A 25,749-nucleotide genomic window follows, 5' to 3' on the forward strand; every position below is an offset into this window, starting at 1 on the left:
TAAAAAGAGTTAACAAATGAAGCTTGCTAAATACAAGCAATTTTTCTGTAGTCCATACAAATGTACTTAGGAGAGGATGTGATGGAAAGAGAGCAAATGTACTCTGCTGGTAAGAAATTGTAGTTCTTCCCAAATGCACTATAAATGATCATATAATGATGCATCAATCAAGGCCCCAGTGAGGAAAACACATTATCCTCCATGGTACATCTGTGATGCTCAAGCATTTCATAGACAGGACTGAACAACTCTCGTCTAGCCCAAGGAAAGCCACATGCTCTTACCTTTTAATCCAGTATCTTTTAACTGGTAAAGCTCATTACTCTGTAGTCTATAAATGTGTTTATAATGAAGGTCACTTCTGATGGACTATAAAGAGAATCTCTCTTAACACATCACAGAAATCTCATAATCTGGATCCTGCAAACCTACTGATGAAAATAATGACCAAGAAACAAAACGGTACTTTTTTCACCTAGGTACTTGAACTGCAATATTTAATTAAATATTACACATGAAAATCTCAGCCTCCCAAAAATTAATTCTAAATAACCCATCTTTTCCATGCCAACTATCTTGAAAAGCCTTAATTTTTAGAGAATGATAAATGCTATCATATCATCCAACATAAATGACCCATTACAAACTAACATCCATCATGATAATATTACTTAGTGAAAAACATCAGAAAAACGTAAGAATGGCAAGTTGGCTAAATTAGTAATGTCAATTCCACATAATGGAATCCTAAATCTCTTTAAAAGTCACTTTTACTAAAAAAATTAAAAAGTAAGGACATAAAGAAGTGCTCACAAGGAGTTTCCGTCGTGGCGCAGTGGTTAACGAATCCGACTAGGAACCATGAGGTTTCGGGTTCGGTCCCTGCCCTTGCTCAGTGGGTTAACCATCCGGCGTTGCTGTGAGCTGTGGTGTAGGTTGCAGACGCGGCTCGGATCCTGCGTTGCTGTGGCTCTGGCGTAGGCTGGTGGCTACACCTCCGATTCGACCCCTAGCCTGGGAACCTCCATATGCCGCGGGAGCGGCCCAAGAAATAGCAACAACAACAACAACAATAACAACAACAACAAAAGACAAAAAAAAAAAAAAAGAAGTGCTCACAAAACATTGGTTAAATGAAAAAAGAGGTTATTTTACTATAATGATTCCCATTTCATAGGCTATAGGAAAAAAGTTGTAAAAAACACACAGCAAAGTCAATAGTATTATTTTCCATTTTTTCTTTTTTTTTGTATTTACTTTTATAATTAGAAAATCCCAATAAACTAATCTCTTAAAAATCTAATTTTCTCGGTAAAACTTTGGTGGGTAGTGGAGGCATGAAAAAGAATGCATCTGAGAACAAGAAAAATTTTGCTATTTTAAAAACGTTTGTAACATATGTTACATAACATTGTTAAATACTTACCAAAAATGTAACTAAAGTGAACCAGGATAGGGAGGTTACATATAATATAACCCACATCATAACCCATGGACAGAAATAGGACTAAAATAAAATGAGCCAAGATATGAAACGGTGTTGCCTCTGGATAGTAGAAACTATGAATAATTTCTTTTGTCCTTTCTTTTTTTAATATACTTCTTTCTCTTCCAAATTTTTTTTGTTTGTTTTTGTTTTTTTCCCATTTTTGGGGCTGCTCCTGCGCCATATGGAGGTTCCCAGGCTAGGGGTCGAATCGGAGCTGTAGCCACCAGCCTACGCCAGAGCCACAGCAACGCGGGATCCGAGCCGCGTCTGCAACCTACACCACAGCTCACGGCAACGCCGGATCGTTAACCCACTGAGCAAGGGCAGAGACCGAACCCGCAACCTCATGGTTCCTAGTCGGATTCGTTAACCACTGCGCCACGACAGGAACTCCGCCTCTTCCAAATTTTTAACTGTAAACATGTAATGTCATTATAATCACAAAAAAGTTTTTTTTTTTAAAAGTTATAACTCAGCAGGAAAAACATTATCCTAACCCTAAAGTCACCAAAACATTCAGTCATACAGACTAAACTTCTGACTCTCTGACTCCCTCCAAATCTATTTTACTTTCCATATTGCCAATATTTTAAAAATACTATGTAAATCTAAGGGGGAAATGCATACATAAATAAGATATAAACATTCAGTTTCTACTTAATTCCATTATTATTTTTAAAAGTGCATCATTAAAAGACCTACACATCCCCTGGTAATTAATTCTATTTATGAAAAACAAAGACTCAAAAGCATATGAAGGTTTATGTTATATGGACAACAAGATCCAATGCTTAAAGGCAAAGAGGAAGGTAGATTTGCAGTCATTATACAAACCAACAAAGTTTTCTTCACTTTTAAAAATTCATTCAATGTTTACTAGGCTTATTATTCCATGTCAGGTATTGTTTGAGGTGCCAAGGACATAAAGGTGACTATATGGGATTGGAGATCATGCATTCCTTTCACAGAACATATCAGAGCAGGGGCTGGATGATCAGTTGGCAAAGACGCAGAGGAGGGATCCAAATACGTGAGAGGCAATGATCGAGATGACCCATTTCTTAGCCTGAAAACCTATCATTCCCACTCCCTGTTCTCATTCCCTCTCTATGCCCACTTCCACGGTCCTGTAGAAAGCAGAGCCTGATTCAAAGCCTGGCATGTGACAGTTCATTTTGAGTAGAGATCCCAGGGAAGAGGAGTAAGGAATCAGGGAGAGTGAACAGGGCAGGAGGGAAAGGCAATACCAGGGTGCGCCACTGGACTATTTGTTGTTGTGGACAACTGAGATTCAATCCGCCAGGACCTTCTGCGGAACATCCATCATGCCACTCAGAACTCTCTCTCCAAGGAGTGAGGAGGGCAGCCTCTACCCACCAGTTCCCTCCTGCCCCCAGACCTCCAACTGTCAAGACTTGCCACATGGGGTGTCAACTCCCTTGCACTTCCAGTTTATGCATGCCAGAGCAGTGAGTGGACTCCTGGGCAGAAAGCTGGGATAGGTGTGGCAACTGAGGCACAGCGGTGTCAGGTTACATCTGTGTGAATGTGGTGGCTGCAGCAGAAAAGATGTAAGGCTGAGCATAGAGATGGCACCACCTGCAAGGCTGCCCTAAGCCATGTGAACATTTACGAACATTTACTGAACATATATAAACAGTGTCTACAGTAACGAACATTTACTGAACATATATAACGAACATTTACTGAACATATATAAACACTCTGTCTACATTTTATCATGTAATCTTCCAAATAAACTCCGTAAAGTAGATTCTACTTTCATATCCATCCATCTTGCCCTCCTTCGCCCACTCTCTCTCTCTTCTGTTTGGCTTAAACAACAGAAATTCTCACAGTTCTGGAGGCAAGAGATCCAAGAGCAAGGTATCAACAGGTTTGGTTTCATCTGAGGCCTCTGTCCTTGGCGTGCAGACAGCCACATTCTCACCGTGTCCTCACATGGCCCTCTCTCTGTGCACATGCCCCTGGGGTCTCCTTGTGTGTCCAAATTCCCGCTTCTTAAAAGCAAACCACTCAGACTGGATTAGCGTTCATACTGACGACTTCCTTTTAACTCAACTGCCTCTTTAAAGGACTCATTTCCAAATACAGTTACATTCTGAGGTATTATGGGTTTAGGGCTTCAATATATGAATTTTGGGGATGACACAATTGCATGTCCATAACAACATGCCAGAGAAGAAAGGGCTGAGGGGCAGCATCTCAGACCGCAGCAGTTTGTAGACGGCTCAAGCTAGGCTCACAGGCAGTCCTTCAGCCAAAGCTACTCAGAGGAGTCCCAAACACTGCAGCAATGAAGCTGCATTAACACTCCTGCCATATGCAGTCAGTTATAGTCAGACAATTAGAGGTACAAGAAGAATTCAGTTGAGGATCAGTTCCCACTCATTTATTTAGGTAGTATCTCCAGTCCACCCTGACTATTCTGCCACACTTCATTTTGTTCCCAGATCCATGTGGCTAGCTCTCCAAGGTGTGTAGATGCCTTTTCAGCTTCCGAATTTGGCTCATTCTCTCATGTTTTACTATATTCCTTTCCTTTCTGTCTTCTATGGCTCCTTTATTATTTTTTTCAAAGGGACACCTGGTTCAACTTTTAATCAAATAGTTATTTATTGAATTGCATTGATTGGAGGCAAAAAACAATATTAGGTGCTGGATTTTTATACCATAATGGTCTTCTTTCTTGGGAGAAAACAAGATTTCCCTTAGACACAATCAGAGCTACATGTGGCTCCCTTTCATTTATGATATATAGGGCGCAAACACATTTACTCAGAGGAGTCTACATTCCAAGTAATTTTGTGACACATTCACCATCATATCTGGTATTAGTAGGAGCTGCAGAGCACCCAGCATCCTAGGTGTTCAGGAAATGTTATTACACTCAATTATCTACATAGGTGTATAAGTAACACCTGTGTAGGTACAAGGTAGTTACTCTATAGTAATTCCAAAAGAACTTCAAAAGAGCAAGCATTTAAATTAAAAGTGAATTTAATAACATTTTTCAATAGAGAGGCAACATTAGCTGACCAGAAACCTAGGGGATACCAGTCTTTCTTTGCCTTTTCAGCCACACCTGCAGCATATGAAAATTCCTGGGCTACGGGTCAAATCAGAATTGCAGATGCCGCCAATACCACAGCCACAGCAACACCAGATTCAAATTGACCAGCTTGCAGCAATGCAGGATCCTTAACCCACCAAGCAAGACCAGGGATGGAACCCACAACCTCACAGAGACAATGCTGGCTCCTTAGCCCGCTGAGCCAAAATGGACCTCCAGATACCATTCTTTTCTCAAAAATCTAACAGATCCCTTAGGACTGCCACTTGAAATTTCTCCTCAGTTTTATTAATGTCACACTTCTTTTGGCTAGGGACCACAAAATTCCTATTGAATTCATGAAGGCAGGAAATAAAGGATGGGAAAAACAGATATCGATACACCATTATTCCTACATTTCTCCTACCACTGAAATGCCTTAGTCATTTACAAACCTAGTCTAGGGCCAAGTTCTGAACGTGAACTTGACTTTAGAGATATAGGCTGAAGAGGTTAAGGCATTGACCAGCAGTAATATTTCCTTTTTTTTTTTTTTTTTTTTTTTTTAATTTTTGGCAAGCCAGGGATCCAACACAAGCTACATCCGTGACAATACCAAATCATTAACCGGCAGGCCACCAGGGAGCTCGTGACCTCTCCTTTTCAGTCATATACTGCCCACTCAATGACTTCTTAAACTGGCTATCCTTCTTGAACACACAATTCATTTACAGTTCTTCTATGAAGCTGTTAGGTTTCTCTCCTATACCTAGGGAAGAGAAGCAAGAAGCACAGAAAAAGACGACACCAGTAAGCTAATTCTTTGTGAATAACAGAAAAATCACTGGACAATTAGACCCACAGGTCTAAGGCTTGTACCGGGCGCAGGGGTGGGGAAGAGAAGTGGAAGGAAAGGCTAGTAAAACTACCTGGACCATGCAGAAATTTGGAGACTTTACTACTGACTAAACCCCACCGGCTTTTCTCAACAAATAAGCAGTGGGAGAGAGGTGGGCTGAGGCGAACGGACTCGCCCAGGGCGGCCCTCAGACTCACCTTAGCACCCCGCCACCGCCTCGCGCGTGGAGTCCCAGAGCCCGCGCATGGCACGAGAGGAACGAGCACACGTGGGAGCTGGAAGCCGGGAATCTCGCGAGAAGCTGGGGCAGCGGCGATAACGAGGAGAGACTGGCGCCCAAGAGCCCTACCCGGGAGAGGAGCACCGGGAGCGACTTATCGAATCAGGGTTCACGCAGCCCGACTCTCCATACCAGTTCCCCCAGTTGCCAATCTTGGGACTGGTTCACACCTTCCCTAAAACGCGAGCTCTCCCCACACGCCTTCGGTTCTGAGCACTCCTGGCAACCACCAGCGACTGGAAGCCGAAGAACCTCACCTCTTTTTTAAGTACGAAGAAACAGGTTGCGAGAAGCAGCTAAGCTGTCTGCCCATGTTCTTCATGTATAACACTGCCTCTGCATGCCTGGGAGCCCCGAAACAGCTCCGGAGTGGGAAAGCGGAAGCGGGAGTCGGTGGCCCTTGAGAGTGCCTGTTTCTGTGTCTGTCTCATCAGCGTGAGTTCCTTGAGGGCAGAGAACATGCCTTACTCATGCCTCTCTCCGGTGCCCAGCAATGGATGAAGTATAACAAGGCACAGTGCTTATTGAGAGCCTAGTTGAGTGTCTGTTCCCTATGGTGGACGGGTGCTTCTTGAGAGCAGAAATCATGTCTTACTCATGTTTCTGACCTGGCACCCAGCCCATGTTTGTATCCTTCAACAGAAGGGAATTTACCTCACTGAGGCATGATGGGAACTCCCTAGAGACATTATTTGATGAGATGCCCTCAGATTCTGAGGGAGAAATTAGATGATTGAAGGCGGCGTGGTGATAGTGGACGCTCTCTCTGGGTCATAGCAGAAGGATCTAGTTTGCACCCAAGCTCTTCCACATATTAGCTGGACAATTTATTTCCTGTCTCCGAGTCTTTTTTTTTTTTTTAATAATTTCTAATATGAGGTTGCTGGTGCAATATTTCCTTAACTTCACCTGATGGTTTATTATAAGGACATTTGTAGAGTTCTGGCTTGTGGCATTTATTCAATCACTACCGGTTGCCTTAAAGGTAAGAGATGAGCATGAGACCTAGGGTACTGCCAATAATACTCATTCTTTTAATCTCCCCTCTCAGTCTAGCATATACAATCCTTTATCAAAAAAGAGTCTTCTTGGGAGTTTCCTGGTGGTCTAGTGGTTAGGACTCAGCACTTTCACCACTTTGGCACAGGTTTAATCCCTGGTCCAGGAACTGAGATCCCACATCAAGCCACTGCCCACCATAGCAAAAAAAAAAAAAAAGTCTTCTTGAGAGGAGGAATCATTTTTCTCAATCAGAAGTGCATATGACCAAATTTTGCAAAATAGTTTTTTTTGTCTTTTTGCCTTTTTTAGGGCCGCTCCCGCGGCATATGGAGGTTCCCAGGCTAGGGGTCTAATCAGAGCTATAGCCACCGGCCTACGCCAGAGCCACAGCAACTCAGGATCCAAGCCATGTCTGCGACCTACACCACAGCTCACGGCATCGCCAGATCCTTAACCCTCTGAGCAAGGCCAGGGATCGAACCCGCAACTTCATGGTTCCTAGTCGGATTCGTTAACCACTGCGCCACAATGGGAACTCCTGCAAAATAATTTTTTTTTAACAAGATGGCTCATTAAGCAACAAACCACAGTATAAAGTTCAGCTCAATCTCAGTGTACTTTTAGACTAGCTAACCTGGGCAGACTTTTAAATCATATTGGCTGGAAGATGAATATAGCGTTTCATTCAGTATCAGTACAATCTCGACCCTGGTGCTGGTAATAGTCTTTAAACTGCCCGTTATGCTTGGTGGCTGGGCGGCTGCAAGTCAAGAGTTTAATTTAGCTTTCTGAGCATCTGCAGGTCTTGTTTTCAAAAGAGAACTTCAGGTTACATAACTATTTTGGCTTCTGCTTCAGAAAGTGAACTTTACCTCTCTAAATTAACTGTTAACACAGATCCTCAGGAACAGAGTTTATTGTACCTGAAAGCAAATTCCCCCCAAATCATTTGGAAGATAATGAAATGGCTCTTGTCTTCTCTAGATACTAGGCAGAAGAAGCAGGAGAAAGAACATCCTAAGCATAACTAGGTAGTCACTAAAAGGAGAGATGCAGTCTGAAAATCAAGCTAGGCTTTCTTTTTCCAAACTTTACGTTATTGCTATCCATACTCCACTAGATTGGTTTGTTCCCTTTTACCAGTCATTGTTCTGGATGGGCATTTTGCCAAGGGTTTCAACAGAAGGAAAAGTAACGTGATGAAAATGGGGCTCCTGGGAACACAAAGAAGCAAATGAGGGAGGGATATAAAATGAATACACTGAACCATTGTGTGAAATCAGGTTTGAATTAACACCTAGCCCCAGCCCACAAGGTACTTTCCATCTGCACAAGGGGAGGACACATTTCGGTGTAAGGTGCAAAGTGCTAAGATGAACAATTTTTAGAAGCCCAGAGGATGGATATTGGAAGGATAAAGGGGTAACTAAAGACTACTTAATAATATATAGTTCATATAACATGGATCTATTTGCAGCTATGGATGTTGGAGTCAACGCTTATAGGAATTCCTGCTGTGGCGGAGTGGGTTAAGGATCTGGTGTTGCTGCTGCTGTGGCATAGGTCTGGTGTTGCTGCTGCTGAGGCTCAGATTGGATCCCTGGCCTGGGAACGTCCATATGCTGTGGATGTGGCTGAAAAAGAAAAAAAAAAAAAAAAAAAAGCTTATCATTGGTGTAAGGACATTCATGTAGTTAGTGTAATTCAAGGCTTAGGCTTCTATCTAAATTTTCTGACTTCAAATTCTATGTGTTCTTCCAGTAGTGACAGGAATGTGGAGGGCATGTGGAGTGGTTTAACATCAATATACTCCAGAAATGGAACTAAAATGTAAAGGTTTGTTGGGTGAGGGTATTTGTTTTCGTTAAGAATAGAATTTCTGTGTTGCAAGATGAAAAAGCTCTAGAAATCTGTTGTACAACCTGAATGTACTTAACATTACTGAACTCTACACTTAAAAAGGGTTAAGGTAGCACAGTAATGTTACGGGTTTTACCACAATAAAAAAACCCTAAAATGCAGTACTATATTACTAAAGCATTAAAGTAATATAAATATACCAATAACTGCCATCAATTATATAATAAATATAACTGATATGTATGGAGCACTGACTGTTTGCCAGGATCTGCGTTAAACATTTGACCTGGACCATCTCAATTATTCTGACAGCCCTTTTTGACAAATGCAAAGCCCAAAGTTCTGATTAGATAACATGCCTAAGGTCCCACACAACTAGAGTGATAAACAGGCCTGATTATAAAACCAGGGCTTCAACAGTTACCTCCCACACCAACTTTCCTTTACTGAACTGTCCAATCAAAGTACACAATTCAAAAAATCAGATAAACATTCTTTCTTGTCTTGTACACACATAGAGAACTACATAAAACATGACAACTCATCAAAGGTCAAAATGAAGTCACTGATAAACTGTTTAAAGGGGAGATCACTTAGGACAGGGTCTATAGACGACGTGGCCACCCACTCTAGTTGGTAGAGGCTCTGTACTGCTGAGGGTTAGTCAGATAACCAGCCTCTCACTGTTTCTCCTCATTTAGACACTGCCGTGGCATCATTTGCTGCAAAAGGAGGTCTTCCCAGGTAATGAGATGACGTCTGTCTGTCTGTGACTTGACGTCAAATGAGTCATTTCACTGTCATCATGTACCAAGCATCTCAGTGTATATCAAGTTTACCCTGTGGGAGCTTCGCAAGTTTCCTGAATTTTCTATTTATTCTGAAGTAACTGCATTTGACACCCCAGGATGACTAATATTTATGTGTGACCAATTTAAGTACTAAGCTAGCCAGCTTTCGCAGTTGTGAAGTTATACGCAGAAAAACACAATTGGATGCTGAGAACAAGGTCACTGAGTTCCTGTCACGGCACAGTAGAAATGAATCTGAATAGGAACCATGAGGTTTCGGGTTTGATCCCTGGCCTCGCTCAGTGGGTTAAGGATCTGGCATTGCCATGAGCTGTGGTGTGGGTCACAGATGCAGCTCACATCCTGCATTGCAGTGGCTGTGGCCAGCAGCTGTAGCTCTTATTAGACCCCTAGCCTGGGAACCTCTATATGCTATGAATGTGGCCCTAAAAAAGCAAAAAAAAAAAAAAAGAGAGAGAGAGAGAGAGAAGTTTACAAGGCAAATACCATGTCTAGATTCCAGGCAGAGAGGGCAAACTGAGAGCATGTGTTTCCATCACGCCTTTGTATCTGAGCTTACAGGGAGCCTTGCTATTGAAAGTACGGTCCATGGGCAAACAGCAGCAGCAGCTCACCTGGGAGCATGTTAGGAACACAAAGCTCATGCTCCATTCCAAGAGCTACGGAATCAGAATCTGTACTTTGAAAGGATCCCCCTGTGATTCATATGCACATTAACATTTGAGAAATGCTGATATAAAAATGTCCACATTCTTACTTTTAAGAATTTAGTGTTTACTAAATATGTTTAATTGCAAGCTAAATTACTACAGAAAAAACAAAACAGTAATTGAATATATTAGGTAGGATTACCGTAATAATCACACAATGCTTTCCCATGGTTTTTCTTCTTTAATCCTTTATCTCACCTGTCTTCTTACCAATAAGGATATCATCCAAAGAGGATAAAAAGATGGCATTCCAGGTCTAGATCCCCAAACTTTCCCTGTAAAATTTTACTACCTCACTTGAGGAATTCAGATCACTTGAGGAGTTCCCTGGTGGACTTCTGATTAAGGATTCAGCATTTTCACTGCTGTGGCTTGGGTTTGATCCCTGATCCCTGGCCTGGGAATTTCCATATGCTGTGGGTGTGGCGAAAAAAAAAAATCACTTGAACTTGGAATGGTCAGAAAAAGTAGGACTTGAACTGAGACTTGAAGAATAGGTGAGGTTTGCAGGAAAGAAAGATTTCCAGAGTAGAGAGACAGTAGGCACACTAGTACTTGGAGATTGGCATGTGAAAGGAGAAGGATATTTTCAGGAGAACGCTGAAGAAAATATTTCAATCTAGGGGTCATGTCCCCACAAGAGAGACAGGAAGAAAGAATGAAAGAGAAACCAGATCCTGGAGGGCCTTGAAAGCTAGGCCAGAAGGTGTGGCTCTTTGGTAACTCAGCACAAGGAATGTATTTTCAGAAGATAAATTATTCCGGTTTTTATTCATTAGGCTTTTCTTGTAGATTTTCAAAAGATAAATTATTCTAGTTTTATTCATTAGGGTATTCTTGTCACTTTTTGTGCGCCATGGTAAATATGCCATAAAAATGAGATGGATAAATTCCAAGAAACTCTTTGGAAAACTCTTCACTATACCCCTGCACGTGGCAATTGCACCTTCTGTAATTCTGCACCTGCTTCATCAACCACTGGCTAAATCCCGGGAGACCTGACATCACCGCGACAGGAGCAGAGGATTTGCCACAGCATTTGAGAACGTGTGAGGATGAGGAGAGCACTGGCTAAGCACACAAATGTCTTTTAAGTAGGGCATGTGGTGGATGATTCATCTCTGGAGTATCAAAAGAATGTGGAGTAAGTAATGTTGCCAGAATGGACTTGAAAATATACTATAAGGTCAATAAAGTGCGAAGGAGAATGTTTTTCCACGAAGGGTGATGTGTACAGAGTAACTTGATTCCTGAGCCATTTAACAAAACATAAATGGCTGCTCTTAAAATTAAGAATAGGAAGCACAAAAGTAACTATCACTGAAAAATATCAGTTTAATAAAATGTCAAGATTTTATTCTTCACAAAAAAAAAGAAAAAGAAAAAGAATGGTGAGTTCCCTGGTAGTCTAGTGGTTATGACTTGTTGCCTTCACTGCTGTGGCCCAGGTTCAACCCCTGGTCTGGGCACTGAGATCCCACATTAAGCCACCACACACTGCAGTCAAGAAAGAAAAAGAAAAGAAATAAGGGGAAGGAAAATTGAGAAAGAGAAGGGACTGAAACTAAGCAGATGCAGAGGAAATGAAAAGATAAGGAAGGAATAAGAGAAGTTACAATGGGAAGACAATATATTGAAAGTTATCAAGGTTTTAATATCTATTATGTACTATAGTAATGCTCTAACTCCATGTGCTAGATATTATACCCATTTCACAGACAAAGAAACTGATACTATTAGAGACTGAGTAATTTGCCTGAAATTACTTTGATGCTAAGTGTTAGAACTGGAATTCAAACATTCAATCCCCTTAACCCCCACGAAGTACTGAAATAATGTCACTCAGAAGCCAAAACATGCTCCTGACTTCTTTAACATCTGTTTCCCCATCCATAAAATGAGCTAGTCCCTGTAAAGCTGCTGGATACAGTAAGCTCAACAAATAATAGCTATCAACCTTTTTTTTTTTTTTTTGTCTTTTTAGGGCTGTACCTGCGACATATGGAGGTTCCCAGGCTAGGGGTCTAATCGGAGCTGTGGCCACTGGCCGACGCCACAGCCGCAGCAATGTCAGATCTGAGCTGCGTCTGCAACCTACACCACAGCTGATGGCAACACCGGATCCTCAACCTGCTGAGCAAGGCCAGGGATTGAACCTGCAACCTCATGGTTCCTAGTCGGATTCATTTCCACTGTGCCACGATGGGAACTCCAGCTATCAATCCTTTATAAAGGATTAGTTAACATACAGACTATTGATAACAACATTTCTAAGTCCTCTTTGCCTCTGGGTCCAAGTTTGAGGATCAAACACTTCCTCAAGAATCCTCGATGTTTTGGCAAAGAATCCTCAAATCCACCAGGTACCAAGCATTTCCTAGACTGAGTCAATACTATCTCCTACATACACATCCTATTAAACATTAAATAGGTTACATTATACAAATTAAATATACATTAATTAAGTTTAAGTCCATGGATCATTGTATCATTAAGTATTGTCTCTAACAAAATCTAAAAACCACTATCACGTAGTTCAAAAAGGAGCATTCGCATTCAAAAACCCTGGGAATGACCAGGAGTATAGACCTTACAGCATTCCACCCAGAGGAGGGTAGTGAAAGCAGCCAGCTGAGATGGACATCTGACCTCTCTACACCTTAGGCTAAGGACCCCCATCCCTGTCTTCTTAATGACTGTCCTACCTCCTACCCATTCATTTCACAGCGGAGATAAGTGATTTTTTTTCTAATGGCAGTATTGATCCTGTCACCTCCCTGCTTAAAACCCTATAGTTGGCTCCTCTGCCTTCAGAATGAAAGGTCAAACTCCAGTTGGGCATAAAGAGCCTTGTGTGATCTGGGCCCTCCTTAGCAATCCAGGCTCCACCTGACACAGATCTAAGCTCCAACCTACTGAACTGCTGTCACTTTCAGGGACAAGAGCTCCTTGCTGTCCTCTTTTTCTACTTAATATTCCTCCTTTCTACACTTCTGGGCTAATTTCTCATCCTGGCTTTGATATTTTTTCTACATGGAGACTTCTCTGATCCTCTTGTCAAGGTGAGTTAAAGCTTCCTCCCTGGGCAGCCTATAAGACCCCAATGGCATTGCTTACATTGCATCACAATTGCCCCATAATTGGATTCTAAGCTCTGTGAAAATGGAGACCATGTCTAATTTGTCCTCTAATGCAGTGCCATGCGTGGCACAGGGTGAGTACTCAATAAGTACTCAAAAGATCTGCTGACTACATTTTAAAACTCCACAAAAAAAAAAAAAAAAAAATCCTATCCCCAGAGACAGCAGCATAGCTTTTTGGGTGTTGTTTATTTTGTTTTTTTGTTTTTGTTACATTTTAATTCCCCATTGAAGAAATCTATGCATCAATAAATCTATAGCCAGAGCCCCAAGCACAGAAAAAAGGAATTGAAGAGAGCAGGGTCATTAAAAGTGACGAAAAAGTCAATAGCTCTGGAAGCAAATCCCGGGGTCCTTGGCTGGGTCCTACCTTTCCTGTCTTTCCCAACCTAACCAGGGGAATTAATTCCAGTTACTCGGTTTTCCTTTTCTATGAGAATTTCAAGTTCCCTCAGTAGGTTTTATATGCAACAGGTGACAAATTTTAATTGATAGTTCAATGGGCATTGCTTAAAATGTACTAGGTTTTTAACATGGCATCTATATAATACCTAACCCTGGGGTTACATTAACTGTTCATAATCCTTTCCAATTGCTCTTCAAAATGTGTTCCAAACACAATAAGGTTACTGGCCTGGATTATACCCATTTTGCAGACAGAAACCTGAAGACAGAGAGGTCAGGGGTAATTTGAGTACATAACAAAAGGTTTTTGGAAAAGGGATGCTTTTTGTCACTAATCCCACTTATTCCCTTTTGCCATCATACAGACTTCTCTCACACCATCTTTAATGCTTATGGTGTTTGATTTTTTAGCAGGTTTTTCTTCTAGACTTTACGCTCCTTGCAGGCAGAGGTGAGGTCTTACTTTTCTTTTTTTCCCTAGCTTAGGTTCTGGACTTGTGCCGGCATGCCAAAAGATATTTGCCCAACTCTTAAAAGCATTATTAGGTTTACTATTAGGGGAGCATCTCTGTCTTGTGATTTATTGAAGAAAATTCTCAGTTTCAAAAGAAACAAAAATTTTCTTGATTTTTTTTTTTTTTTGCTATTCACTTTAACAACAGAATATCTACTTAAATATGTTTTTTAGGTAAGTAACTCCTAGTTATTAATGAACACAGATGATTAATGGGTTATTAGCACATTTTTTTTTAAGGGCTGTACCTGAGGCATGTGAAAGTTCCCAGGCTAGGGATCAAATCAGAGCTACAGCTGCTGGCCTAACCACAGTCACAGCAACTCAGGATCCGAGCCACATCTGCGACCTAAACCACAGCTCATGGCAACGCTGGATTGTTAACCTACTGGGCAAGGCCAGGGATTGAACCCATATCCTCATGGATACTAGCTGGGTTCTTAACCCACTGAGCCACAACAGGAATTCCAGTTAGTAGCACATCTTAAAGGAGGCTGCTCAAGAGAGAGGAGTAGCCGAGGATTTTGTAGGGGCTTAGTCACATGGTTCAGTAGTGACAGTTGGAAATGAGTAGAGAGGAGAAACAAAAATAAATACAAAAGCAATTATTCAATTAGTCCAGATGGAGAAAAACAGCCCATAAGCTAATTGATTATAGCTATCATGACAGCTGATTACAGTGTCTGCCTATAAAAACACAGAGCCAAAAAAAAAAAAAAAGAGAGAAAGACAAAGAAAAAAATCACAAACACGAAAATGCACAGCTCTGTTTGGCTAAAATACCCTCCTAATAGGTGACGCAGTGCAATCCAGACCTTCTTGCATAATAAAGTGAACCCAGTGCTGCTATGGTGGGTGGTCTGGTCTCCGGAGCATAGAAATTTAGTCAGTCTTTTCAACTATGGTTTGGATTGTCCTGGGAGCTGAATGCTACATCAATCACACTTCTCTATATAAAGGCAGAGCCTTTGGGATACTTCTCTTCTGTACCCAAATGCCTTACAAAACGACACTGTTAGGGCTCATGATCCACTGTCAAGAGAACCATCTGCATCCAGATGTTTTTTTAGGATTGAAGATGCTTTGCCCTCAAGCCTGCTCCCCATCCTACTGGTGACTCATGACTGCTGTGGCCCATTCTGCTCAAGTGATTACAAAGACAAAGGCAGCACATGCCCTTGGGAGAAAAGATAGATCATAAACAGCAAATGACAATGCAATACACTGAATTCTTTGCTGGGGCTCTCGGGGCCCAGAGGAGGAACACACTCTGCTGTGGGGCAGCTGGGGGTAGAGAGATCTCAGAGCATGTCTACAACTGGGCTTCTAAGGTCAGTAGGAGTTTGTCAGACACATATACATGTAAAGCACATAGCACACAATCTAAGAAAGAGAAAAATCTCTTTTTTTTTTTTCTTCTTTTGGCATTGCCTGAAGCATGTAGAAGTTCCCTGGCCAGGGATCAAACCTGTGGCAGAGTAGCCACCCAAGCTGCTGCAGTGACAATGCTGGAACCTTAACCTGCTCCATCGCCAGGGAACTCCAAGGTTAAATTTTCAAATAAAGAAATATTTTGTTATGTTCGAAAGTAATACTATTAATTGAGAGTGTTCTGACAGGGAAACAAGACGTATGATGGCATTAACAAATGTCCCATGCTGTAAACAAGGCACGGTTCTTTGTGGCTAGAAGAGCGGGCCAGTGACAGTGGAATTTTGGATGCAGCAAGACTTTGTGGTCAGAGTGGAGAGGAGATGGCAAGTTTGAGGGAGGGAGGTGGAGTCAATGAGACCAATTAGGCAGCTGTTAGAAAAAGTTCAGTCAAGATGAGTTGGGTGTTCCCTGGTGGCCTAGCAGTGAAAGGGTCAGGCATTGCCACTGCTATGGCACAGATTCAACCCCAAGCCCAGGAACTTTTATATGCAAGGGGGAAAGAAAAGATGATTGGAACTACTCTCTGAGGGGACTACACAAGGAAACGTTGCCTTGGGATAAGAAGAATCAGAAGTGAGCAGGTTCCTAACACACTGCAAGCCCAGCTTGCGCCTCATGGCCAGGCTGGTCTCCAGGCAGGTAAAGGTCACAGTTATGTCCAGAGAGCTGCAGCCAGGGCTGATTTTGTTCTTAGACTCTGACATCTATAGGCCCTTGAGCTGTGGCTCTCAGCTCAAAGTGCACCTCACCTGGGAACCACTTTTCCAACGCAGGGGCCTCGGTTCCACTTCAGACCTACAGGATCAGAATCCCTGGGCAAAGCTACACTTGTTAAGAGCCCCACATGGCCATGGCGCATTCAGCAGTCAGGTGCAACGCTGACTTTACCTCAATGCCTTTCTCAAAGAGTCTCCAAGTCTGTGTGCCTGGTTGAGAGGACGCATGGTAACCAGGTGGGGATGCTCCTGGGCCAAGCTGGTCATTCCAGCGGAGGCAGCACTGTCAGCAGAGGAGCAAGCAGGGCCTTGCCACTATGTGACTTGAGTGTCTCACTCTGAAAAGCTTTGAAAATGCCTCTGAATTACAAAGGAGGGGTTCCAAAGGAATTTAGGGGGCCGGCATCACAAAGGCAGAATATAATATAGCTTCTCAATTACCCAATGACCATCAATAAAGAGGCAGGAGAAAGCACAGGTCCTGGCCTTGGTCCCTCATGAACAGGCTGGCTAATGCCCATAAGTTCCCCCTGTATATTATACTCTGACTCTGCAACCAGAACTCTACACACTGCGGACAAGACAGTCAAGTGGAAAGAATGACATCCCTCTGAGTTATGTCTCGGTAACTAAAATCATTTCTGTTTCCCAAGCTTTTAATCTGCAAAAGATACTGCTCTAAGTACACTGCATTCCTTATCTTGCTTAAGACTCTCCCTACACTGGGAGATAATCCCTACATTCTACAGCTGAAGAACTGAGTTTCCGAGAGTCTAAGTCACTTTGGGAAGCTTACCGAGCTAGCAAGCAGCAGACCCAACCCTGAACCTGGGACGGATCAAACTAATGCAGGTAACCACCGTTCTTACTGCTTACATGTCCCTAGGATTCATAGCCCATTTTGGAATATAAACTCCCTGAGACTAAAGGCTAAGTAAAAATTTACGGTTATCTTTTTTTTTTTTTTTTTGTCTTTTTGCCATTTCTTGGGCTGCTCCCACAGCATATGGAGATTCCCAGGCCAGGGGTCCAATCAGAGCTGTAGCCACCAGCCTATGCCAGAGCCACAGCAACACGGAATCCGAGCCGCGTCTGCAACCCACACACACCACAGCTCACAGCAACGCCGGATCGTTAACCCACTGAGCAAGGGCAGGGACCGAACCTGCAACCCCATGGTTCCTAGTCAGATTCGTTAACCACTGTGCCACGACGGGAACTCCCCGATTATCTTTGAGTGTCTCCCCTAGACCTCCTCCACTTTTTTCGTTTTAATTACTGGATTTTTGGACAGTGAGAGAATTAAGTCAGGCAGGTTCTGCCAAAAATAAGACCCCTTTCTTCACTGACCCCTGGGCCTGCACATTCCTAGTGAAGGCAGCATTCAAGAGGCCTCCTCTGCCAAGTGCTGATCCTCCTCTCTCAGGGAAGAAAACAAAACCATCCCGGGAGTCTAGACTCCTTTTTGCATGTAGTGTACAAATATGTTGATCGTACTAATTTGTTCTAGAAGTGCAGCTGGGCACTCAGGGAAAATTTTGATAAGAAGAGAAGCAGCTGGGCCTTTAGCACATGAGACTCAGTGTTCAATGACTTGTTCAAAGCCAGCTATTAGTAGACGTGTTTTACCTGCTATTTTGGATATTTTTTTATGTCCAGAAGAAAGAGAGGGAAAGGCTCTAAGGACCCTGAGACTGCAAAACTGAGATCAGGGTGAATGCATGAGTCCATTCATTCATTCAATAGGTATTTATTATTTAGCAACTATCCATGGGCAGCTCTTTATTTGCACGGTTGCAACATGCATGAATTTCCATTACTATGGTTTAATCAAGGAACATCAGTTCCCTAACAACACCGTTCAAATTTCAGTTACCACAGTATATGAACTGTGAATGAGTAAAGCATAAACGTGCTACTGGCTCATTGGTCCACAAATCACTGCATAATAACAGTGGCCCACCGTGAACAGTGACTCATCATGTCACTTCTCAAAGTCTGTCAGACTGAGAACCTGTTGTTCAGCTCACACACAGACAGCAAAGCATGTAGTTTTTGGCCTCCTTGTCTCCTGGTGGTAAATCCACGTGACATCTTATAGAAATGGATAATCCGAAGAGGGAATTTGCCAACAAAGATAAAAGAGCAGCAAAGAAACAAAAAGGGATAATGCAGTAAGTGAGATACAAATGGATCATGAGGAAAATTCATCAGAAATGTAGGTAAGGGAATAAAATGAATGACATGAATGTAGCGGGAAGTAATGTGTTTTTGCCTTAATGAAGGCGGCCAATCCTTAAAAAAAAAGAAAGAAAGAAATTCAAATGGAACAGTGGAATTACAGAAGACAAAGCTGATCTTGGCGATGCTGAACTGCCACCCTTTGGGAAAGATCAGTCCAGGGAACTTAGTAAAGGCAAATTTAGGAATATGAGTGAGAAAAGTCGTTGGGATGAAAACGAGGAATATGTCCCAGAGGAAATAACACTGGCAAAAAAGCGCACATTAGAGGAACTCTGAGAGAGATAGTTCCTAACATTGAAAGCGCAAGAGATAAAAGGTTCGAAGCTGATCCAAACCTAGAAAGGAGTGCAACAATTCACAAAGGCTTAGACAAGCTGCTTGCTCAGTATCTTAGGCAATGGTATTTTTTTCCCCATTGATTATGGACATGTCATTTTCATGGTCTTTCCCTCTGATGCAAAAGTGAGGACTGCCTGTATTATGTGCCAGGTATCAGAAAACAGAGTTCTTGCCTTCTTGGTGGTTTTACATCAAACAAATTGTAAAAATTTTGATTAACTTTTCTGTTTAATGGAAGTGCTAGCTTAGCTCAGCGCACCCATAAAGGGTATAGAGAGGAAATGTGGGAAATTCTTTGGGGGGGGGGCATGGAGAAATTAAAATAGCAAAGCAAAGGTTGCTGGGAAGGTGCTTCCATTCTGAGGAGAATACAAATCCCCCAGCCCAGTGAGCCTACTTCCTGCCCCAGAGGCACACTGAGGGGTGACTCTGGGCTGGTTTTTAAACGGTAATATCAGATGCATACTAAGTGAGGTAATATCAGATGCATACGAAGTGACACCAGAATGCCGAGATACAGGTTAAGATTCCTTCTCAAAAAATAATCCAGAAACCGGAAATGCTACGAAGTGCCGCTCTTGGGTAAGTTGTGTGAATAAAGTTTCCAAAAACCAGTGCAAAGTGTTTAGATGCAGATCTCCATGTCCCCAAAGCTACGGACATGCAAAGTAACATCTGGGGCCGCGAAAATATATTCTTCAGGAAATCAAGTCCGTATATAAAATGACACATCTGGTTTTAGGCACTGGCTATGATTTTTTAAGCTCCAAATATATATCATGTTGAGCTGTTTTTTCCATCATAAAATAAGTTTGAATTTTCAATTCGTGGCCTCTATCAAGGAAGATGTAGGGCTATGTGCCAGGCACGTGGATGCTCCTAGGAACACAGCTGGTGTGAGGTGGACGGCTCCTGAGGGTTCATTTTGCCCAACCTTTGCATTTAAATTTTTAAAATGAGGTACATTTAAGGAGGCCACGTGTCTAGCTCCAAAGTCAAATTTCTGCCTCATAATAACAACAGCCAACATTTCCTGAGTACTCTGTGCTAGGTGCAGTGCTAAGGGCCTTATATATGAAGCATTGCCTCTCGATTCTCACAGATCCATGAAATAGTTATTGTCAGTGTTTTACAGATGGGGAGCAGACTTATGTTATTCAGCTAACTTAACCACAAAGGAGCTGGAATCTGAAATCAGGCAGAATGGTCTGAGCTGCCATTCTTAACTATTAAGATTATTAATAAATTACCTTTTCTGGATACTTAACCACATGTCCCCAAATAATGTAACCACAATCCCTGTACCTCAGAGGACCTTAGCGTCCAGCTTTCCATATACAACTACTCTTTTTAAACAGCTCTACTGAGTAAGTAATAATTCCCCTCTTACAGATGAGAAAACTGAAAGCACAAAGTTCGGTGGTTTCCAAGGTTGCATAGCTTATAGCTGGTGAAAGCATAGTTCAATCCCTAAGTCAAGTTCTTTCAGACCCATAAACTTGGCCTCCCTGCATTAGAACTACACTTTCCTTCAGCGCGCTCTGGCTATTTGAACACAACTTGCAAACATCAAATATCTGATCTGAAATCAATGTGGATACAGGCATTACTGGAACCCATTTAAATCAGCAGCAAAAACTTCACATTCCTAAATCTTTCTGTGTGATATACAGCATCTCCCATGAGGCAGACTTATTAGGCAGAGGCCAGTGGTGAAATAAACATGTGGGCGTGTGGTTTAGGGGCGGCACTAAGGTGGAGGAAGAGAAAGATGCAGTGATTGCTATTGCCCCAGAACACAGACAGAGACAAGAAAACAGAGCAGCCTTAAGAAGCTGCCTGCAAGCAGTGGGTGCTAAGAAGAGGCAGGCAGTGCTGTTCTAGGAAGGAAAGGGGAGAGGACTTTGCCACCCTCTTCCCATTTTCTGGCCACGATTGATTCCCCACTGCACTGTCAGGAGAAACGGGTCTGAGAAAAGCGGCAGGATTCTCACCACAGCTCCTCAGCCAGTTTCCAGAGGTTTTCAGCATAGCAGGCAGCTGCTTCCCCAATTCAGTCTGCTCCCCTCTTCCTGGCTGAGTCTATGGTATCAACTCCGCCCGCCAGCACACACTCCTGACGCTCTTGAGTTGGGGCCAAAGCCTCTGAGGATTGAAGCAGGTGGGGCTGCCTTCTCAGGCTAGTGGCAGAGCTAGTTTGAGATGCTTTGCAACACAAAAGGGCCAATTTAAGAGAGAGGATTATTACTCTCCATTCCACCCTTTTAAAAGCAGTAACAAATCACTTTCCAGATGTTGACTCTTTCACCTCTCTCTCTCTCTCTTTCCAGCCAAAACCGCCTTAGCACTGGAAAAGCAGTGGATGTGGATGCCTGCCTGAGGAGTCTGCCGAAGGGGAGCCCAGAAGCCTTCTCACCCCAAATCCCATCCCACCCTCCAGCTTAGCTGCTGGTGTTTGAAATTCCAACACTTAAGTGTTAGGCTGGTATCCTCTTTTAAAATGTAGAAGAGACTAAACAAAGTTACTCACACTGTAGAGTTAATTCTTCAGCTGGCTGGCTGGAATCTGCCAGCTCCCCCCAGGCCAGGAAATGCCTGTTTACCTCAGTCTTTAGGCAGGAAGATTTTTCAAAAAGGGATGGCTTAGAGATGCAGAACTTCTCATTTCACCTTTTTGTGTGGCTACAAAAGGATGAGAAATTAGGTCCTGCCAATCTGAGAAATCAGGCCCTCTTTCCATTTCTTCTAAACTTGGGAATCCCCTAATGCCCAAATCAAGACCTTGTAGTTGAAATTTATCTTGATAGTTTGAGTATGAGTAGCTAAAATTTGGAAATTAGGGTGATTTTTATCCTTACCTAAAAGTATTTACCAAATATGATTTAAGGACTCAATTTTCACATAGGCTGCAGTTTTCTTTCTGTGTTGATCTGTACGGTATATGCATGAGAAGCTAAGGTGGAAGTACGACTATTCACATACTGATTGATTGATCAGTTGCTAAGTGGAGCCTAGACATTGAAATTTCCTCTCTCAACTATTGATCGTCATGGCAATTCAGTTAGTGTGGCACTGTTTCCCTGCCTTATCTGTTGTTCCTCACATCAGATGTCGTGGTCACCATGGTAACCACCTACTCTTTCTCCCTGTTAGTTATCAAAGTTAAAGTGCACAGACTAGAAAATCCTCTCATGTAAAAAAAAAAAAAAAAAACAACAACCCTCAAATAGGAATCAATCAAACTGACCTAAAATGGGGAGTTATTTCAGTGTAAATGTCTCTCAAAAATCAGCTGAAAACGTGTTCATCAGAAAGAAATTATCACCAGGAAAACAAAACTAAGGGATTGAATTGGTTCAATTGCTTGGAGATTGATTGATTGATTGATTTTTTTGTCTTTTTGCCTTTTCTAGGGCCCCTCCCACGTGGCATATGGAGGTTCCCAGGCTAGGGGTCTAATCAGAGCTGTAGCCGCCAGCCTACACCAGAGCCGCAGCAAAATGGGATTTGAGCCGAGTCTGCGACCTACACCACAGCTCATGGCAACACCAGATCCTCAACCCACTGAGCAAGGCCAGGGATCAAACCTGCAACCTCATGGTTCCTCGTCGGATTCGTTAACCACTGCACCACGACGGGAACTCCGAGAATTTTTTAAATGTTCAAAGTGGTTTTCAGGGATAAAATGGGATTATCACCAACACTTCTAACTGGTCTTGGCAGAATGGCTGCCTTGGTGGCCTTGAAAGCTGTGGGAATCTCAGAGGTTTCAGGTTGTAAGATGAAACGAAGTCTGGTTAAACCACACCTATGGGTGCCTAAGTGTATGAGTCTCTCTCTCTCCCCCCACAAAAACATTAGAGAGAACATTTTAAAAGTTTTTTTCCCTTAAAAGTAGTACTTTGCATTTTTTTTTTTAACACTTAGTATTGACTGTAAGTCATAGTTCTAGATGGCAAGGGAACTTGCTGCAATCAGAAGAGTCCCTATGACAGGGACGGAGTAGGCACAGATAGTTTTAAAAGTCCCAATAAAGGACCATAGATAAAGGGGAAACTTAGGGGACACTGGAAGAGCACTATAAGTTAATAACTGCTCAGGAAATCCATCAGCACAAGGCAGGCTTGCAGGACTAGCGAGGCTTGAGATTTGCCTCAGGTTGTTGGGTGGGGGATGGGATGAGGCCTGCATTCAGATTCGGACCCAGGGCAGGAGTTTTAGGACTGCCCTTCGGCTGATTTGAATACGCACCTCACCAGATACCGAGGAAGAGGCGGTCTTTTCTGACCCCCTGACTCCGCTTGGAAGATAAAACTGTAGGCCCCACCCACCCACCCACCCAACCCCATCCCTGCCCAGAGCTTCCGTGCCTGCCCGCTTGCACCTTTCACAAGTGTCCTATCTTAATAAGTCTATTTCTTGCCTATCATTTTGTCTCTTGCTGAATTCATTCTGTGAGGAGACATGAAGAACCTGAACCTCAGTGAGTCCAGACACAGGGTGAGTGGTTCTAATTTAAAACCGTGGGTTTAACTCCCAATCTAGGTTTAGGCTGGGTTTGAGTCCTAGCACGTCAGTTCAAGTCCCAATCTGGGTTTAGGCTGGGTTTGAGTCCTGGCACATGGGTTCAAGTCCCAGTTCAGGTTCCAGCTAGGTTCAGGCGGTTAGTGCTGTCTGTTTCACCTGAGGCTGGGGCTAGGAGTGGAGGCAGGGAGACAATCAATGGAGCCCCCAGAAGGATGGGGGCTGTACAATCACAGAGTGTGTCTCTACTAAGCACCGTTATTTGACCTCCATTTCCAAGGCAGTTGCCCAGCAGCGGGGGTTGATAGCTAGAGCAAGTCGGTTGCTGCAGATCCTGTGAGGGGCCACATCTGCTTTAAAAGAAAACAGGGCATTGAGGCGTTTTCATCAAGAATACTCTCTTTCTCTCTCCCCAAACATCCTGAAGTCTTTGCTCCTTTTGGCTCCCTGAAACAGACAGTAAGATCCCTTCAGATGAAAACTCTCTTCCTGCCCACAAATGTTTAACTTGTGTTCTGCCTCTCCCCTGTCACCAACATGGATGGGAGATAATTGAAAAATGGCTCTCCCACCATGGCAAAATGACTCTGTTATTTCTGTTATTCTGGTTTGCAGTGACCAGGACTCTCCATTTCCACTTCTCACTGAAGTTGAGATTCCACTTTCAAACTGAACAGTTTTTTTGTTTTTTGTGGGTTTTTTTTTTTTTTATAGCCTCTGCATGGACAATCTCACGCAATATGATCAACAGATTTACTTATTCCTTGGTTGAGACTGTCTGGTGACAAATTTTGAGTGTAATGCTGATTGGGAAGCCACACAAGACTCTCTGAACAGACTTCAAGGACCCAGGGACCATCCTAAGTAGAGGCCACTGTGATTGCCATTCATAGCCACTACCAGCTGGCCCCTCCCCACCTTCCATTCCCTACCTCTCAAGGCTCATATGTTTTGCAGGGATGAGGTTTATAGGGAAACTAGTACAACAGGATGCCTTTGTACTCTGAGTGATGCAAACGTTGACATCTGGAAGGCTCGGAATGCTCGTTGTCATTCACTGCCCTTTGCCCATGCTGACTGCCTAGCCCTCCCCCAAAGCTCCCAAGATTTCTTTGGGGCCTTTCCAAGGCTTCTAGCTTCCTCTTCTATTCAAAGGTCTTTCTATGCAAAATAGAAAAAAGGGTGAGGGGCAGAGAATGCAAAACCATCAGATTTGGGATTTGATTTAAAACTTATGACTAAGGAGTCTGGAGACTTGACTCTAGTCTCATCTCAGCAAAATTCGACTGGATGATTTTACTCAAATCACGTTTAGTTTTCTCACCTGTCAAAAAGCATATTTAATGAGTTCAAACAAGAGGAAGTGTTCTGGAAAGTTAAATATTTAGTACAAATGTCAGAACTATTATACAGTAGAATTCATACTATTAGTTTTGGGAAGGTTTCAGACAAACTCATGGATTTTAGAGGGTGTAAAGCCTCTAAATCACAGTCCTCCTGGTGATCCAAGAAACTGCAACCTCAAACTTTGATTCCACATCTACTCAGTTGATCCCATCAACTCTGCTCCCAAACTGTCTCTCTAGTCTGTGTGTGTGTCCCTCTTTGCTGCCACTGTCATGGGCATGAAGGAGGGTCTGGCCAAACTGGCTCCCTCCCTCTCATCTCACTTTCCTTCAACGCAAGAGCTACCCCTCAGTTAGAAAGCTCTTTCTGAAACGGTCACCTGATGTTGTCTCTCCTCTGTTAAAATATTTTGCTGACTCCTCATCCGCTACAGCACGAAACCCATGTTCTTAGTGAAGTATGTTACTCTTTCTACAAACTTGCTCTCCTGACCGCCCCTCCTCTTGCTGTCTTCCTCCTGGAGAACTGGTTACTTTGCACAGGCAGCTCCTTTTCTTCCTTTTTGTCCACTGTCTCCATTCGTTCTTCAAAAACACCTTCAAACACTGTGGCCACTGGGAGTCCTTCTGAACTTCACTGACTGTGTTAACGACCATCCTGCTATGCCCACAGCACCTTCCACCTACCTCTTATTCTAATATTTCTCACATCACCCTATAATGTTTTGGATCCTTGCTTGGCTGAAGGCACCACTGCTATGACCCAGCATAGCATTTCTGATGGCCTAGTTTTACTGAATCATGAAAGAGACTCTGCACAACTCCCCGGACACATCTGACAGTTCTGGGGCAAGGAGCCATCCCTACCTTTCTTTCGGTAACGGCCTATGTCATAATGGCAACACCCTTGGCTTAAGCCTGAATCACAGACTCCTCCTCCATGAAACAAATTCAGTTTCTGGGAACCTATCTGGTTTCTCCACTTTAAAACTGAATTGAACG

At 42.9% G+C, this 25,749-nt stretch overlaps 1 protein-coding gene across 8 annotated transcripts in view; it reads right to left on the bottom strand.

Moving 5' to 3' along the window:
• Positions 1-25,749, bottom strand: part of DLG2 (discs large MAGUK scaffold protein 2) — a 1,194,846-nt gene that overhangs the window by 231,561 nt on the left and 937,536 nt on the right. Inside the window, exon 1 of one of the 8 annotated variants that reach the window (XM_047753845.1) lies at positions 20,872-21,044. The exons of the other annotated variants lie outside the window; for them this stretch is intronic. Within the exon in view, the coding sequence (XP_047609801.1) occupies positions 20,872-20,908 (37 nt within the window). The 5' untranslated portion in view covers positions 20,909-21,044. Of the gene's footprint in view, positions 1-20,871; positions 21,045-25,749 lie in introns of those variants that run through there. 8 annotated transcript variants of the gene reach the window in all.

Source organism: Phacochoerus africanus, chromosome 11 (assembly GCF_016906955.1).
Source record: "Phacochoerus africanus isolate WHEZ1 chromosome 11, ROS_Pafr_v1, whole genome shotgun sequence".
Classification (NCBI taxonomy): Eukaryota; Metazoa; Chordata; class Mammalia; order Artiodactyla; family Suidae; genus Phacochoerus; species Phacochoerus africanus.